Consider the following 20,413-nt stretch of genomic DNA (forward strand, 5'->3'; position numbering starts at 1 on the left):
TGTGTGTGTGTGTGTGTGTGTGTGTGTGTGTGTGTGTGTGTGTGTGTGTGTGTGTGTGTGTGTGTGTGTGTGTGTGTGTGTGTGTGTGTGTGTGTGTGTGTGTGTGTGTGAGTGTGTGTGTGTGTGTGTGTGCGTGTCTGTGAACACTTATACATGGCTGGAGGAAACTTATATGTAGACAAAAGCATTATTCGATCTTGTATGAGATCGTCATCAGTACTGAATTACTCAGGAAAAGATACAAGGATAAACAGTGGAGGCAAGAGTGTGCTTTTGTAGGACTTACGAACTGGCGAGAGAGACGTTCCACTTGGGTGTACCATGACGTCTCATGAAGAGGCACTCGAGGTGTAATACTGTACCCGGATACACCACCAGCTTACCGTCGTTACTCTGGGCCATGGGTCCATGCTCGTTGCGGAAGAGGATGGTTGGCGGCTTGTCCACTGCAGGATTATTATTATTATTATTATTATTATTATTATTATTATTATTATTATTATTATTAGTAGTAGTAGTAGTAGTAGTAGTAGTGTAGTAGTAGTAGTATTAGTTATAATTCTTACTAATATTAATTATTATTATTATTATTATTATTATTATTATTATTATTATTATTATTATTATTATTATTATTATTATTATTATTATTATTATTATTATTATTGTTATTATTATTATTGTTATTATTATTATTATTATTATTATTATTATTATTATTATTATTATTATTATTATTATTATTATTATTATTATTAGTAGTAGTAGTAGTAGTAGTAGTAGTAGTGTAGTAGTAGTATTAGTTATAATTCTTACTAATATTAATTATTATTATTATTATTATTATTATTATTATTATTATTATTATTATTGTTATTATTATTATTATTGTTATTATTATTATTATTATTATAGTAATAGAAGTAGTAGTAGTAGGATAAATGTTAAAAACGAGGTAATTGCCTTTGATTCAAGAAAGAGAAGGATATCTTCAGTTCCTTGTGGGAGAGGGACGGACTACCTTCCCAGCTCACTTAGGGACACAGGAAGCCTTACATATTAAATTTAGTTTGTCTATAAAATTTGCTTATACAGACACCTGAAAATAATAAGAGAGAGAGACAGAGAGACAGAGAGAGAAAGAGAGTAAGAGAAGACATGAGACAGATTGGTAGATGAGTAAGGAGGATCTGGCAGGAGAGTGGAGCAGAAGGGAAAGGCCAGGAGTGGTAATACCTTAATTAAGTGTAACTAGACTGCAGTAAAAATAACTGCCAGAAAGGAAATGAACTAATGGAATATCGGAAACAATAGATAATGGATATGAAAGGACTTGAAGGAAAACAAACCAAAATTGGAGATAATTATGATACATTAACTAAAGAAATTACAAATAAATCGTCAAAGATATAAAAACTATGGGTAACATTAGTCTTGAAATAAAGCCGGAAGCTGAAAATAATTCTAAGTAATTACAGGGAAAAAAGAAGAAAAAAAAGTTAATATTTTCAACTATGGTAAAAAAAACAAAATCAAGAAAAATAGAGACATGTTACTATGATAAAAATCATTCATGTAAAGTATAAGGAAAAAACTACTTCAAAAGTTTAGAGACGAAAAAAACTGAAAGGTTATAAAATTTATTTGGCAAGACCTGTTAAAGGAATTCGTGATAAAAGTGATATATGTAATCTTAAGATGCTATTTAATGATATAAGTAGAGAAGAAAATTTATTTTTTTGTTTTTGAGTAAGAGGGCCATATCAGCCTACACAGTGATTTCTCATGGAAATGAAGATAGTAAAGTGTGTATGTTAGACACATGGCCAACACTTGGGTATCTTTATTGGGGAAACGTTTAGCCATACAGTGACTTCATCAGTCCATTACAAAGAAGAATGGTGAAGATCAGAAGGAGTTTGAAGAAATCAGTCCCTTGGCTTGGATTCAATGTGATTAGTGTATCAGTTATTTCAAGACTGGGGGACTGATTACTTCAAACTCCTTCTGATCTTCACCATTCTTCATTGTATTGGACTGATGAAGCCACTGTGTAGCGAAACGTTTCCTCAGTGGAGATACCCAAGTGTTGCATATGTGTCTAATTTATCAACTTGTCAGTCCTGTGAACCATTTACAACAGAGACTTGGTGAGACAAACATATCAACGATTTTTTTTATATACAAATATCGAGGGAGGAATATCAAGAAGTCTTGAGCTAAGAGACATTACTAACGAGAAACCTGATATAGGTGAAGTTAGGTAAGATTCTTCAGGAAACAGGACAAGTGCTTCCTGACGCGGGTCTTAAGTCATGTTATGAGCCACCGCTAATTTATCTAACAGAAACCATTAAGACAGACATACTGAATGAGGCAAAATTAGAGGAGAATCTACTCAGTGTGAAGACATGAGAGAAGGTGGAAGGAATCTGGCAATACTGGTAACAGTGCCACTACAAATTATTCCAAAAATCACGATCCAGAACACAAGTTAGAATTTATGATAGTTAATGAGTGGAATCTAATGATAACAATATTTTACAGACAGAAGAATTTGATAAGCTTAATATAGGACTACGTAATATAATAACAGAATCATAAATGAAATGTGGCACTAAACATGAATAATAATTTGTGCAATTAAGACTCTTGATTATATAGAAGAAGATTATGTAGACTATGAGACTAGAATGGTACAAAGTCAAAAATATTGCCCAAATGTAATAATTTTTATGCTCCACCATATTAAAGAATCAAAACAAGTGACGGCAACACACCATCACTATTAAATTTATTTATTTGAAATATTTAAAACGTTTCTAACAAAACTTTCTAAACACATTTAGAAATTCCTGTTCTATTGGAAATAATGTGTGAATAAGAGAGAACAAGTCTACAGAAGAACTGTAGCTTAAATCTTAGAAGTTGACAAAAACGTAATGATATATTTATTAACATGATAAAAAGGAACCATGAAAATCACGAAAATGACCATTAAAATTTGCCTTAATATGTTAAACATTGACGAAGAACCACAATGGTAAATTATGATAAATGAATGATAGGAAGATCGTTATTCTCGAAAACTTAGTGAGACAAACTGTGTCATTTATATAGAAAATAAGTGCTACAGCCAGGGCTAAGTGCTACAGCCAGGGCTAAGTGCTACAGCCAGGGCTAAGTGCTATAGCCAGTGCTAAGTGCTGCAGTCGGTACTGAGTAAGTGCTAAAGCCAGTGCTAAGTGCTATAGCCAGTGCTAAGTGCTACAGTCGGTACTGAGTAAGTGCTACAGCCAGTGTTAAGTGCTACAGCCAGTGTTAAGTGCTATAGCCAGTGCTAGGTGCTACAGCCAGTGCTAAGTGCTATAGCCAGTGCTAAGTGCTGCAGTCGGTACTGAGTAAGTGCTAAAGCCAGTGCTAAGTGCTATAGCCAGTGCTAAGTGCTACAGTCGGTACTGAGTAAGTGCTACAGCCAGTGCTAAGTGCTATAGCCAGTGCTAAGTGCTACAGTCGGTACTGAGCAAGTGCTACAGCCAGTGCTAAGTGCTATAGCCAGTGCTAAGTGCTGCAGTCGGTAATGAGTAAGTGCTACAGCCAGTGTTAAGTGCTACAGCCAGTGCTAACTACAGCAGTCAGTACTGAGTAAGTGCTACAGCCAGTGCTAAGTGCTACAGCCAGTGCTAAGTGCTGTAGCCAGTGCTAAGTGCTGCAGTCGGTACTGAGTAAGTGCTACAATCAGTGCTAAGTGCTATAGCCAGTGCCAAATGTTGCAGTCGGTACTAAGTGCTACAGCCAGTGCTAACTGCAGCAGTTAGTACTGAGTAAGTGTTACAGCCAGTACTGAGTAAGTGCTACAGTCAGTACTGAGTAAGTGCTACAGCCAGTGCTTAGTAAGAGCTACAACGAGTCCTTAGCAAGTGCTACAGCCAGTACTGAATAAGTGCTACAGCCAAAACTTAGTAAGTGCTACAGCCAGTACTGAGTAAGTGCTACAGCCAGTGCTTAGTAAGAGCTACAACGAGTCCTTAGTAAGTGCTACAGCCAGTACTTAGTAAGTGCTACAGTCAGTACTGAGTAAGTGCTACAGTCAGTACTTAGTAAGTGCTACAGTCAGTACTGAGTAAGTGCTACAGCCAGTACTTAGTAAGTGCTACAGCCAGTGCATAGTAAATGCTACAGCCAGTACTTAGTAAGCGCTACAGTCAGTACTTAGTAAGTGATACAGCCAGTGCTTAGTAAGTACTACAGCCAGTCCTTAGTAAGTGCTACAGCCAGTGCTTAGTAAGAGCTACAACGAGTCCTTAGCAAGTGCTACAGCCAGTACTGAGTAAGTGCTACAGCCAGTACTTAGTAAGTGCTACAGTCAGTACTGAGTAAGTGCTACAGCCAGTACTTAGTAAGTGCTACAGTCAGTACTGAGTAAGTGCTACAGCCAGTACTTAGTAAGTGCTACAGCCAGTACTTAGTAAGTGCTACAGTCAGTACTGAGTAAGTGCTACAGCCAGTTTTGAGTAAGTGCTACAGCCAGTACTGAGTAAGTGCTACAGCCAGTACTTAGTAAGTGCTGCAGCCAGTACTTAGTAAGTGCTACAGCCAGTACTTAGTAAGTGCTACAGCCAGTACTAGTAAGTGCTACAGCCAGTACTGAGTAAGTGCTACAGCCAGTACTTAGTAAGTGCTACAGCCAGTACTGAGTAAGTGCTACAGCCAGTACTTAGTAAGTGCTACAGCCAGTACTTAGTAAGTGCTACAGCCAGTACTGAGTAAGTGCTTCAGCCAGTACTTAGTAAGTGCTACAGCCAGTACTTAGTAAGTGCTACAGCCAGTACTTAGTAAGTGCTACAGCCAGTACTTAGTAAGTGCTACAGCCAGTACTTAGTAAGTGCTACAGTCAGTACTGAGTAAGTGCTGCAACCAGTACTTAGTAAGTGCTACAGCCAGTACTGAGTAAGTGCTACAGCCAGTACTGAGTAAGTGCTACAGCCAGTACTTGATAAGTGCTACAGCCAGTGCTTAGTAAATGCTACAGCCAGCACTGAGTAAGTGCCACAGCCAGTGTTTAGTAAGTGCTATAGCCAGTACTTAGTAAGTGCTACAGAAAGTGCTTAGTAAGTGCTGCAGCCAGAACTTAGTAATTGCTACAGCCAGTACTTAGTAAGTGTTACAGCCAGTACTGAGTAAGTGCTACAGCCAGTACTTAGTAAGTGCTACAGCCAGTACTGAGTAAGTGCTGCAGCCAGTACTTAGTAAGTGCTACAGCCAGTGCTTAGTAAGTGCTACATCCAGTACTGAGTAAGTGCTACAGCCAGTACTTAGTAAGTGCTACAGCCAGTACTGAGTAAGTGCTACAGTCAGTACTTAGTAAGTGCTACAGCCAGTACTGAGTAAGTGCTACAGCCAGTACTTAGTAAGTGCTACAGCCAGTACTGAGTAAGTGCTACAGTCAGTACTTAGTAAGTGCTACAGTCAGTACTTAGTAAGTGCTACAGCCAGTACTGAGTAAGTGCTACAGCCAGTACTTAGTAAGTGCTACAGTCAGTACTTAGTAAGTGCTACAGCCAGTACTTAGTAAGTGCTACAATCAGTACTTAGTAAGTGCTACAGCCAGTACTAAATAAGTGCTACAGTCAGTACTTAGTAAGTGCTACAGCCAGTACTGAGTAAGTGCTACAGCCAGTACTTAGTAAGTGCTACAGCCAGTACTGAGTAAGTGCTACAGCCAGTACTAAGTGCTACAGTCAGTACTTAGTAAGTGCTACAGTCAGTACTTAGTAAGTGCTACAGCCAGTACTTAGTAAGTGCTACAGCCAGTACTGAGTAAGTGCTACAGCCAGTACTTAGTAAGTGCTACAGCCAGTACTGAGTAAGTGCTACTGTCAGTACTTAGTAAGTGCTACAGCCAGTACTTAGTAAGTGCTACAGCCAGTACTTAGTAAGTGCTACAGCCAGTACTGAGTAAGTGCTACAGCCAGTACTTAGTAAGTGCTACAGCCAGTACTGAGTAAGTGCTACTGTCAGTACTTAGTAAGTGCTACAGCCAGTACTTAGTAAGTGCTACAGCCAGTACTTAGTAAGTGCTACAGCCAGTACTGAGTAAGTGCTACAGCCAGTACTGAGTAAGTGCTACAGCCAGTACTGAGTAAGTGCTACAGCCAGTACTGAGTAAGTGCTACAGCCAGTACTTAGTAAGTGCTACAGCCAGTACTTAGTAAGTGCTACAGCCAGTACTGAGTAAGTGCTACAGCCAGTACTGAGTAAGTGCTACAGCCAGTACTGAGTAAGTGCTACAGCCAGTACTGAGTAAGTGCTACAGCCAGTACTTAGTAAAAATATATGATAAGCAGGAATACCAAGATGTTAGCAGCACTGCTCTTGTAATTACAAGAAGGTAATTACTTCCAGGAAATTACTTAGAAGATTCATTAAGAGTATGCAAAGCACACACACACACACACACACACACACACACACACACACACACACACACACACACACACAGCTGGTCAAGATTGTTAAAAACTCCTAAATTTCACAAGTTTGCAACAAGACTAGTCCTCTGTCTGGGAAAAATGAGCTATGAGGAAAACATTAATGATTGAACTGAACCTCTGGACATCAAAAGAAGATCTGAAAGAGCGGACATAATTAAACTCTGATGACGGGACACCATAAGCATAACTGCTCTTACCAGTAGATAAAGTTACATTATTTATTTATTTATATATTTATTATTATTATTATTATTGTTATTATTATTATTATTATTATTATTATTATTATTATTATTATTATTATTATTATTATTATTATTATCATTATTATTATTATTATTATTATTACTATCATTACATTCCCTGTTGAGTACCAAAATCTTATGGATCTTACAGTGCCTGTGAAATAATATTTATTCAGATTTGCTCCCATATACATATTTTTTGTTCTGACAAAAGCAATATACGTATATATACATATATATATATATATATATATATATATATATATATATATATATATATATATATATATATATATATATATATATATATATATATATATATATATATATATATATATATATATATATATATATATATATATATATATATATGTATACTGTGAGCAGACGTACAAGAATAGTTATTCTCTTGGTTCAGACCAAAACACACTGGCTTCTCCCCGCTCCAGACACCGTCTACACAGCGGCGGCTGGTGGAGCCCATCAACGCGTACTTCCCGATATCCACACACCGCGACACCTGTGGGAGGAAGGAACACGCGTTGTTGTAGACAAGCAACCGCAACACTGCTACGAAGGGAAAACTGAGAGAAAATTACATCGGAGGAGCCTGGTGATGTTTCTCTCCCTCTTAATACTTGTGTTCCTCTCCATCTCGTTACTTGTGTTCCTGTCCATCTCATTACTTGTGTTCCTGTCCATCTCATTATTTGTGTTCCTCTCCATCTCATTACTTGTGTTCCTCTCCATCTCATTACTTGTGTTCCTCTCCATCTCATCACTTGTGTCACTCTCCCTTACTGAAAAGCATTGCAAGAATGATGTTGCAGTAGATAAAAGTGTTAGGGTTTATTTAAGTAACTCTGCTTAGAGGATGAAAAATACTTGAAAGAGAGAACAATACAACTATAATAGCTCTTGTTAACATTGCTCATCCCACACCGTCCTCCCACCCAGGATCAGTTCTTAGAAGACTTTTCCAGAGTATTGTCCGGACATGAAAACAATTGCGAGACAATAATACTGGGCGATTTCAATATCTGTTTTCAGCAGCAAAATAACGGGCTATGCAAAAGGTATAAGCAAATTCTAGGTTTAAAAAGTTACACACAACTAATTAATACACCAACCCGGATCACACAGTTCTCAGCCACCCTAAATGATCACATACTTTGTAACCGCGCTGAGAGCATTAGTCAGTCAGGCGTCATTACCACAGGTCTTAGTGATCATTTCATCATTTACTGCATCAGGAAAATCACTAGAGATAGGATAGGCCTGCACAGGACAATAAAAATGAGGTCAACTAGAAACTACAGTAAAGAAACACTGGTAAATAGGCTACACAATTGTGACTGGACAGAGATAACAAGTTGCACTACCATCCTTGATAATATTGCACCAGTTAAAGAGGTTAGGATTAAACGAAGAACTGAACCCTGGATGACTACTGAGATATTAGATAATATGAAATTCAGAGACCAGCTGCTAAAAAGATTTAAAGCAAACAGACAGGATATTGCAGCACTAAATGAATTCCAAAGGGTGAGGAACAGAGTACAGAGACTTATAAAAGGAGCAAAGGCAAAGCACTACTGCTCAAAAATTGAAGAGTATAAGCATAACCCCAGAAAGCTCTGGCAACAACTAAAACAGTTGGGGTATAGCCATAAGCCAGTAGATAGGTCTAACATAGTACTCACTATCGATAATGAAGTATGCCACGAAACATCTAAGGTGGCAAATTGCTCTAATTCCTACTACACATCTGTTGCATCAACACTAGTAAGTAAACTACCAGCTGCATCAAATATCTTTAACACAGACTCTGATAAGTTTCAAACATACTATACCAATAAAGGGGTAACCCCAAACAGTTGTCAACTAGTAAGTGTATCTCATGACTTTATTCAAAAAGAACTAAGCAGGTTAAACCCAACTAAGAGCACAGGTCCTGATAACATCCCGTCTAAGTTCCTAAAAGATGGTGCTTCTGAACTGTCAATCCCTATTGCTCACATAATAAATCTATCAATCACCACTAACACCGTACCGGAGGGGTTCAAGGAGGCCAGAGTTACTCCTATCTTCAAGAAAAATAATAGGTCTGATGTCAGCAACTATAGGCCTGTTAGTATACTCAGTATAATATCCAAAATTCTAGAGAGGGCGGTGTACTCTCAAGTAGTTAAGTACCTTAATGACAACAACATTCTCCACAGCTATCAATCGGGCTTTAGAAGATCTTACTCAACCGACACCTCCTTAATTAATCTGATGGATTACCTGAGAACTGAAATGTCAAAGGGGAACCTCATAGGTATGGTAACCTTAGACCTGCAAAAGGCCTTCGATACTGTCAACCACAATATATTATGTAAGAAACTTCAAGCTATCGGTATAGGTTCTGTAGACTGGTTTAAGTCCTACCTTAGCAACAGGAAACAAATTGTCAAAATCAACAAAACGGAATCAGAACCCCTGCCGATAGCATGTGGAGTTCCCCAAGGTAGTATTCTGGGTCACTTATTATTCTTGTTATGTCAATGACATGCCTATCAGTGTCAAGTGCAAACTCCTATTGTATGCAGATGACAGTGCCCTGTTAGTGTCAGGTAAAGACCCACAAGATATAGCTAATGTTTTAACACTGGAACTGGAGTCCTGCAGCAAATGGTTAGTAGACGGCAAACTATCATTACACCTCGGGAAAACTGAAGCCATTCTCTTTGGCACGAAACAAACTGAGAAGGGTAAATAATTTTAATGTCCAGTGTAATGGGGAGCCCATCACTTTGGTTTCATCAGTAAAATATCTGGGAATCCCCTTTGACCCATGCATGTCAGGAGAATTGATAGGGAACAGTGTAGTAAAGAAAGCGAATGCCAGACTGAAGTTCCTGTATAGACAAGCACAGTGTCTACCTACTGAGGCTCGCAGGACCCTATGTCTAGCCCTTATACAATGCCATATGGATTACGCTTGCTCTTCATGGTTCTCTGCCTTGCCAAAAAAAAAAAAAAACTGAAAGATGGACTGCAAATCACCCAGAACAAAATCGTAAGATTCATCCTGGGGCTGGGACCAAGAGAACATGTAGGCCAGGATGAATTACAGCAGTTGGATATGCTGAATGTTGAAGACAGAGTAAAACAACTGAAGCTAAATCATGTTTATAAAATTGCTCACAAACAGTGTCCAGAATATCTTTCTGACAATTTTGTCAAGGTTGGGAACCAAAGCAATCATAGTACTAGGGGGAGATAGCACAACTTTGTAGTAGCCACAGTCATTGGCCAGGCTTCAAACACCTTTTATTGTACAGCAATAAAGAAATGGAACAGACTGCCTGCACATGTCAAAGCCAGTCATAGCATGAACCAGTTCAAGAAGAGTGCCAAAAAGTGTCTGATGAATGTAGCTACAGAAAGGGAGGGGAATGATTTTCTATTTTTTTAACTAACATGCGTGTAAATTTTACCTTATTCCTAGTAATGACCCTCGTGTTGTAGATAGTCTTAATGACCCTCGTGTAGTAGATAGTCTTTTTAGTATGATAATAAGATGTTATCTTCATTATAGAATAATAAGAAAATATTATAACCTTTATATTATATTAATAAGGTAAAAGGACCCCAATGGAAATAAGTCACTCTGTCTGACTTTTTTGGGTTATCCCAGGTTCTCTACACATATGCTGCTATGTATGATAATTCTATGTAACTGTATTTGTGTATACCTGAATAAACTTACTTACTTATTTACTTACTGTTCATCACACCATCACTGTTCATCACACCATCACTGTTCATCACACCATCACTGTTAATCACACCATCACTGTTCATCACACCATCACTGTTAATCACACCATCACTGTTCATCACACTATCACTGTTCATCACACCATCACTGTTCATCACACTCTCACAATACCTCACTAAACACATCCCACACCATCACTGTTCATCACACCATCATTGTTCATCACACTCTCACAACACCTCACTAACCACATCCCACTTACTAAACTCACATATATTTCCTTTCTCACTAGCTATTCCTCTTCCATTTCATCAGATCAACAGACAGCATTCGTTATTCCCTTCTTCATTATGATCTCCATTACATCCCCCCCCCACTCACCAGCTCCGCCCCGGGTTCGAAGTCCACCACCATCCCCCCTCACTCACCAGCTCCGCCCCGGGTTCGAAGTCCACCACCTCTTCGGTAATTTCCTGGTCGTTGTAGAAGGTGACAACATTGGGTTCAGACTTTCTCCATGTACAAGACTTGTTGCCGTAGTTCTCTTCCTCGTCGGCGCCCTCTGCCTCGCAGGTGGTGGGGGGTCGCAGCCCCTGCCATGAACCATCCACACACGTCATGTCCCAGCTGGTCTTCACACCGATGTTGTTGGTTTTGCAGTTGAAGGTGACAGTGGTGCCATCCGGGAACCTGTGCGAGGAGGAAGTAGGTGAGTACTCACCTAGGAGAGTTTATCTCAGCAGCAAAACATCTCCAAGCCCTCCCCCACCACTTAACAAATATTCTCTCTCTGTTTCTGTCCGTCTGTCTGTCTGTCTGTCTGTCTGTCTGTCTGTCTGTCTGTCTCTCTCTCTCTCTCTCTCTCTCTTTTTCTCATTCAGCGCTTGGGGAACGTAAGATAATCAGGATCGAATCTAATTAGGGAGAGGAGCTTCAGTTCCCTGGAACAAGAGCCTTACACAACTCTCGAGGTCCTTCCACTCTTGAATGGAGAATAATTTAAAGGTTCAGAACCCAACATTACCAGAGGTATCCAGTGAAGACAAATACAACACACTCCCAATATATTGGGGAAAAAAGAGGCAGTTGCGGTATAAAACGATCGTATATTGACACCGTTTCGCCCACACAGTGGAATTTATCAGGTGATTTGATGAACCTCGCCGTGTGGGCGAAACGTTATCAATAAGGGATAGTATTATTCTGCATTTGTCTCTTTACGGAAAAGATTTTGCTCAACCAGAAGTGACATGAAGCTAATACCACAAGTGACATGACGGTAAAACTGCCAGTGACATGAAGCTAATACCACAAACGACATGACGGTAATACTACCAGTGACATGACGGTAATACTACCAGTGACATGAAGGTAATACTACCAGTGACATGACGGTAATACTGCCAGTGACATGAAGCTAATACCACAAGTGACATGACGGTAAAACTGCCAGTGACATGAAGCTAATACCACAAGTGACATGACGGTAAAACTGCCAGTGACATGAAGCTAATACCACAAGTGACATGACGGTAAAACTGCCAGTGACATGAAGCTAATACCACAAGTGACATGACGGTAAAACTGCCAGTGACATGAAGCTAATACCACAAGTGACATGACGGTAATACTGCCAGTGACATGAAGCTAATACCACAAGTGACATGACGGTAAAACTGCCAGTGACATGAAGCTAATACCACAAGTGACATGACGGAAAACTGCCAGTGACATGAAGCTAATACCACAAGTGACATGACGGTAAAACTGCCAGTGACATGACGGTAAGACTACCAGTGACATGAAGGTAATACTACCAGTGACATGACGGTAATACTGCCAGTGACATGAAGCTAATACCACAAGTGACATGACGGTAAAACTGCCAGTGACATGAAGCTAATACCACAAGCGACATGACGGTAATACTACCAGTGACATGACGGTAAGACTACCAGTGACATGAAGGTAATACTACCAGTGACATGACGGTAATACTGCCAGTGACATGAAGGTAATACTACCAGTGACATGACGGTAATACTGCCAGTGACATGACGGTAAAACTGCCAGTGACATGAAGCTAATACCACAAGCGACATGACGGTAATACTACCAGTGACATGACGGTAAGACTACCAGTGACATGAAGCTAATACTACAAGTGACATGACGGTAATACTGCCAGTGACATGAAGCTAATACCACAAGTGACATGACGGTAATACTACCAGGGACATGACGGTAATACTACCAGTCACATGAAGGTAATACTACCAGTGACGACGGTAATACTGCCAGTGATATGAAGGTAATACTACCAGTGACATGAAGGTAATTGTACCAGTGACACGACGGTAATACTCCCAGTAACATGAAGGTAATACTGCCAGTGACATGAAGGTAATACTACCAGTGACATGGCGGTAATACTGCCAGTGACATGAAGGTAATACAACCAGTGACACGACGGCAATACTGCCAGTGACATGAAGTTAATACTACCAGTGACATGAAGGTAATTGTACCAGTGACACGACTGTAATACTCCCAGTAACATGAAGGTAATACTACCAGTGACATGAAGGTAATACTACCAGTGACATGGCGGTAATAGTGCCAGTGACATGAAGGTAATACTACAAGTGACATGAAGCTAATACTACCAGTGACACGAAGGTAATACTGCCAGTGACATGAAGCTAATACCACAAGTGACATGACGGTAATACTACCAGTGACATGACGGTAATACTGCCAGTGACATGAAGGCAATATTACCAGTGACATGACGGTAATACTGCCAGTGACATGACGGTAATACTACCAGAGATATGAAGGTAATACTACCAGTGACATGACGGTAATACTACCAGTGACATGAAGGTAATACTACAAATGACATGAAGGTAACGCTACCAGTGACATGAAGCTAATACTACAAGTGATATGACGGTAATACTACCAGTGACATGAAGATAATACTACCAGTGACATGAAGCTAATACCACAAGTGACATGACGGTAATACTACCAGTGACATGAAGGTAATACTACCAGTGACATGAAGGTAATACTACCGGTGACATGAACGTAATACTAAAAGTGACATGACGGTAATACTACCAGTGACATGAAGGTAATACAACGAGTGACATAAAGGTAATACTACCAGTGACATGAAGATAATACTACCAGTGACATGACGGTACTACTACCAGTGACATGACGGCAATACTGCAAGTGACATGAGCTAATACTACCAGTGACATGAAGGTAATACTACTAGTGACATGAAGGTAATACTACCAGTGACATGAAGCTAATACTACCAGTGACATGAAGGTAATACTACCAGTGACATGAAGGTAATACTACCAGTGACATGAAGCTAATACTACCAGTGACATGAAGGTAATACTACCAGTGACATGAAGGTAATACTACCAGTGACATAAAGGTAATACTGCCAGTGACATGAAGGTAATACTACCAGTGACATGAAGGTAATACTGCCAGTGACATGAAGGTAATACTATAAGTGACATGAAGGTAATACTACCAGTGACATGAAGGTAATACTACCAGTGACATGAAGGTAATACTACCAGTGACATAAAGGTAATACTGCCAGTGACATGAAGGTAATACTACCAGTGACATGAAGGTAATACTGCCAGTGACATGAAGGTAATACTACAAGTGACATGAAGGTAATACTGCCAGTGACATGAAGGTAATACTGCCAGTGACATGAAGCTAATACTACCAGTGACATGAAGGTAATACTACCAGTGACATGAAGGTAATACTACCAGTGACATGAAGGTAATACTGCCAGTGACATGAAGGTAATACTGCCAGTGACATGAAGGTAATACTACCAGTGACATGAAGGTAATACTGCCAGTGACATGAAGGTAATACTACAAGTGACATGAAGGTAATACTACCAGTGACATGAAGGTAATACTACCAGTGACATGACGGTAATACTACCAGTGACATGACGGAAATACTACCAGTGACATAAAGGTAATACTGCCAGTGACATGAAGGTAATACTACCAGTGACATGAAGGTAATACTGCCAGTGACATGAAGGTAATACTACCAGTGACATGACGGAAATACTACCAGTGATACGAAGTTAATACTACCAGTGACATGACGGTAATACTACCAGTGACATGACAGTAATACTACCAGTGACATGACGGTAATACTGCCAGTGACATGAAGGTAATACAACCAGTGACACGACGGCAATACTGCCAGTGACATGAAGTTAATACTACCAGTGACATGAAGGTAATTGTACCAGTGACACGACTGTAATACTCCCAGTAACATGAAGGTAATACTACCAGTGACATGAAGGTAATACTACCAGTGACATGGCGGTAATAGTGCCAGTGACATGAAGGTAATACTACAAGTGACATGAAGCTAATACTACCAGTGACACGAAGGTAATACTGCCAGTGACATGAAGCTAATACCACAAGTGACATGACGGTAATACTACCAGTGACATGACGGTAATACTGCCAGTGACATGAAGGCAATATTACCAGTGACATGACGGTAATACTGCCAGTGACATGACGGTAATACTACCAGAGATATGAAGGTAATACTACCAGTGACATGACGGTAATACTACCAGTGACATGAAGGTAATACTACAAATGACATGAAGGTAATGCTACCAGTGACATGAAGCTAATACTACAAGTGATATGACGGTAATACTACCAGTGACATGAAGATAATACTACCAGTGACATGAAGCTAATACCACAAGTGACATGACGGTAATACTACCAGTGACATGAAGGTAATACTACCAGTGACATGAAGGTAATACTACCGGTGACATGAACGTAATACTAAAAGTGACATGACGGTAATACTACCAGTGACATGAAGGTAATACTACGAGTGACATAAAGGTAATACTACCAGTGACATGAAGATAATACTACCAGTGACATGACGGTACTACTACCAGTGACATGACGGCAATACTGCAAGTGACATGAGCTAATACTACCAGTGACATGAAGGTAATACTACTAGTGACATGAAGGTAATACTACCAATGACATGAAGCTAATACTACCAGTGACATGAAGGTAATACTACCAGTGACATGAAGGTAATACTACCAGTGACATGAAGCTAATACTACCAGTGACATGAAGGTAATACTACCAGTGACATGAAGGTAATACTACCAGTGACATAAAGGTAATACTGCCAGTGACATGAAGGTAATACTACCAGTGACATGAAGGTAATACTGCCAGTGACATGAAGGTAATACTATAAGTGACATGAAGGTAATACTACCAGTGACATGAAGGTAATACTACCAGTGACATGAAGGTAATACTACCAGTGACATAAAGGTAATACTGCCAGTGACATGAAGGTAATACTACCAGTGACATGAAGGTAATACTGCCAGTGACATGAAGGTAATACTACAAGTGACATGAAGGTAATACTGCCAGTGACATGAAGGTAATACTGCCAGTGACATGAAGCTAATACTACCAGTGACATGAAGGTAATACTACCAGTGACATGAAGGTAATACTACCAGTGACATGAAGGTAATACTGCCAGTGACATGAAGGTAATACTGCCAGTGACATGAAGGTAATACTACCAGTGACATGAAGGTAATACTGCCAGTGACATGAAGGTAATACTACAAGTGACATGAAGGTAATACTACCAGTGACATGAAGGTAATACTACCAGTGACATGACGGTAATACTACCAGTGACATGACGGAAATACTACCAGTGACATAAAGGTAATACTGCCAGTGACATGAAGGTAATACTACCAGTGACATGAAGGTAATACTGCCAGTGACATGAAGGTAATACTACCAGTGACATGACGGAAATACTACCAGTGATATGAAGTTAATACTACCAGTGACATGACGGTAATACTACCAGTGACATGACAGTAATACTACCAGTGACATGACGGTAATACTACCAGTGACATGACGGTAATACTACCAGTGACATGACGGTAATACTATCAGTGACATGAAAATAATACTATCAGTGACATGACGGTAATACTACCAGTGACATGACAGTAATACTACCAGTGACATGACGGTAATACTACCAGTGACATGACGGTAATACTACCAGTGAAATGACGGTAATACTATCAGTGACATGAAGATAATACTACCAGTGACATGACGGTAATGCTACCAGTGACATGGGGGTAATACTACCAGTGACATGACGGTAATACTGCCAGTGACATGAAGGTAATACAACCGGTGACATGACGGTAATACTGCCAGTGACATGAAGGTAATAATACCAGTGACATGAAGGTAATACTGCCAGTGACATGAAGGTAATACTACCAGTGACATGAAGCTAATACTACCAGTGACACGAAGGTAATACTGCCAGTGACATGAAGCTAATACCACAAGTGACATGACGGTAATACTGCCAGTGACATGAAGCTAATACCACAAGTGACATGGCGGTAATACTGCCAGTGATATGAAGCTAATACCACAAGTGACATGACGGTAATACTACCAGTGACATGAAGGTAATACTACCAGTGACATGAAGGTAATACTACCGGTGACATGAAGGTAATACTACCAGTGACATGACGGTAATACTGCCAGCGACATGAAGGTAATACTACCAGTGACATGCAGGTAATACTACCAGTGACATGAAGGTAATACTACCAGAGACATGACGGTACTACTACCAATGACATGACGGCAATACTGCCAGTGACATGAAGCTAATACTACCAGTGACATGAAGGTAATACTACTAGTGACATGACGGCAATACTACCAGTGACATGAAGGTACTACTACCAGTGACATGAAGCAAATACTACCACAGACATGAAGGTAATACTGCCAGTGACATGAAGGTAATGCTACCAGTGACATGAAGTTAATCCTACAAGTGACATGAAGGTAATACTACCAGTGACATGAAGGTAATACTACCAGTGACATGAAGGTAATACTGCCAGTGACATGAAGGTAATACTGCCAGTGACATGAAGGTATTACTACCAGTGACATGACGGTAATACTACCAGTGACATGAAGGTAATACTACCAGTGACATAACGGTAATACTACCAATGACATGACGGTAATACTACCAGTGACATGAAGATAATACTACCAGTGACATGACGGTAATACTACCAGTGACATGAAGGTAATACTACCAGTGGCATGACGGTAATACTACCAGTGGCATGACGGTAATACTACCAGTGATATGACGGTAATACTACCAGTGACATGAAGGTAATACTACCAGTGACATAACGGTAATACTACCAGTGACATGACGGTAATACTACCAGTGACATGACGGTAATACTACCAGTGACATGAAGGTAATAATACCAGTGACATGACGGTAATACTACCAGTGACATGACGGTAATACTACCAGTGACATGACGGTAATACTACCAGTGACATGAAGGTAATACTACCAGTGACATAACGGTAATACTACCAGTGACATGAAGGTAATACTACCAGTGACATAACGGTAATACTACCAGTGACATGAAGGTAATACTACCAGTGACATAACGGTAATACTACCAGTGACATGACGGTAATACTACCAGTGACATGAAGGTAATACTACCAGTGGCATGACGGTAATACTACCAGTGAAATGAAGGTAATACTACCAGTGACATGAAGGTAATACTACCAGAGACATGACGGTACTACTACCAGTGACATGACGGCAATACTGCCAGTGACATGAAGCTAATACTACCAGTGACATGAAGGTAATACTACTAGTGACATGACGGCAATACTACCAGTGACATGAATGTACTACTACCAGTGACATGAAGCTAATACTACCAGAGACATGAAGGTAATACTGCCAGTGACATGAAGGTAATGCTACCAGTGACATGAAGTTAATACTACAAGTGACATGAAGGTAATACTACCAGTGACATGAAGGTAATACTGCCAGTGACATGAAGGTAATACTGCCAGTGACATGAAGGTAATACTGCCAGTGACATAAAGGTAATACTACCAGTGACATGACGGTAATACTACCAGTGATGTGAAGCTAATACTACCAGTGACATGACGGTAATACTACCAGTGACATGGCAGTAATACTACCAGTGACATGACGGTAATGCTACCAGTGACATGACGGTAATACAACCAGTGACATGACGGTAATACTACCAGTGACATGGCGGTCATACTACCAGTGACATGACGGTAATACTACCAGTGACATGACGGTAATACTACCAGAGACATGACGGTAATACTACCAGTGACATGAAGGTAATACTACCAGTGACATGAAGGTAATACTACCAGTGACATGAAGGTAATACTACCAGTGACATGAAGGTAATACTACCAGTGACATGACGGTAATACTACCAGTGACATGACGGTAATACTACCAGTGACATGAAGGTAATACTACCAGTGACATAACGGTAATACTACCAGTGACATGAAGGTAATACTACCAGTGACATAACGGTAATACTACCAGTGACATGACGGTAATACTACCAGTGACATGAAGATAATACTACCAGTGACATGACGGTAATACTACCAGTGACATGAAGGTAATACTACCAGTGGCATGACGGTAATACTACCAGTGACATGACGGTAATACTACCAGTGACATGAAGGTAATACTACCAGTGGCATGACGGTAATACTACCAGTGACATGACGGTAATACTACCAGTGATATGAAGGTAATACTACCAGTGACATAACGGTAATACAACCAGTGACATGACGGTAATACTACCAGTGACATGACGGTAATACTACCAGTGACATGAAGGTAATACTACCAGTGACATGACGGTAATACTACCAGTGACATGACGGTAATACTACCAGTGACATAACGGTAATACTACCAGTGACATGAAGGTAATACTACCAGTGACATAACGGTAATACTACCAGTGACATGAAGGTAATACTACCAGTGACATAACGGTAATACTACCAGTGACATGACGGTAATACTACCAGTGACATGAAGATAATACTACCAGTGACATGACGGTAATACTACCAGTGACATGAAGGTAATACTACCAGTGGCATGACGGTAATACTACCAGTGACATGACGGTAATACTACCAGTGACATGAAGGTAATACTACCAGTGGCATGACGGTAATAATACCAGTGACATGACGGTAATACTACCAGTGACATGAAGGTAATACTACCAGTGACATAACGGTAATACTACCAGTGACATGACGGTAATACTACCAGTGAAATGAAGATAATACTACCAGTGACATGACGGTAATACTACCAGTGACATGAAGGTAATACTACCAGTGGCATGACGGTAATACTACCAGTGACATGACGGTAATACTACCAGTGACATGAAGGTAATACTACCAGTGGCATGTCGGTAATACTACCAGTGACATGAAGCTAATACTATCAGTGACATGACGGTAATACTACCAGTGACATGAAGGTAATACTACCAGTGACATGACGGTAATACTACCAGTGACATGACGGTAATACTACCAGTGACATGACGGTAATACTACCAGTGACATGAAGGTAATACTACCAGTGGCATGACGGTAATACTACCAGTGACATGACGGTAATACTACCAGTGATATGAAGGTAATACTACCAGTGACATGGCGGTAATACTACCAGTGACATGACGGTAATACTACCAGTGATATGAAGGTAATACTACCAGTGACATGGCGGTAATACTACCAGTGACATGACGGTAATACTACCAGTGACATGAAGGTAATACTACCAGTGACATGACGGTAATACTT

At 39.9% G+C, this 20,413-nt stretch overlaps 1 protein-coding gene across 5 annotated transcripts in view; it reads right to left on the bottom strand.

Moving 5' to 3' along the window:
- The window catches only part of Hasp (Hig-anchoring scaffold protein), an 809,679-nt gene that overhangs the window by 98,024 nt on the left and 691,242 nt on the right, over positions 1-20,413 (bottom strand). For all 5 annotated transcript variants that reach the window (XM_070079939.1, XM_070079946.1, XM_070079933.1 and 2 more), the window contains 3 exons: positions 10,934-11,195; positions 7,133-7,259; positions 287-446 (listed from right to left, as the gene is read on the bottom strand). In XM_070079939.1, coding sequence (XP_069936040.1) covers positions 287-446; positions 7,133-7,259; positions 10,934-11,195 — 549 coding nt within the window. The remainder of the gene's footprint in view (positions 1-286; positions 447-7,132; positions 7,260-10,933; positions 11,196-20,413) is intronic.

Source organism: Cherax quadricarinatus, chromosome 6, assembly GCF_038502225.1.
Source record: "Cherax quadricarinatus isolate ZL_2023a chromosome 6, ASM3850222v1, whole genome shotgun sequence".
NCBI classification, from domain to species: domain Eukaryota; kingdom Metazoa; phylum Arthropoda; class Malacostraca; order Decapoda; family Parastacidae; genus Cherax; species Cherax quadricarinatus.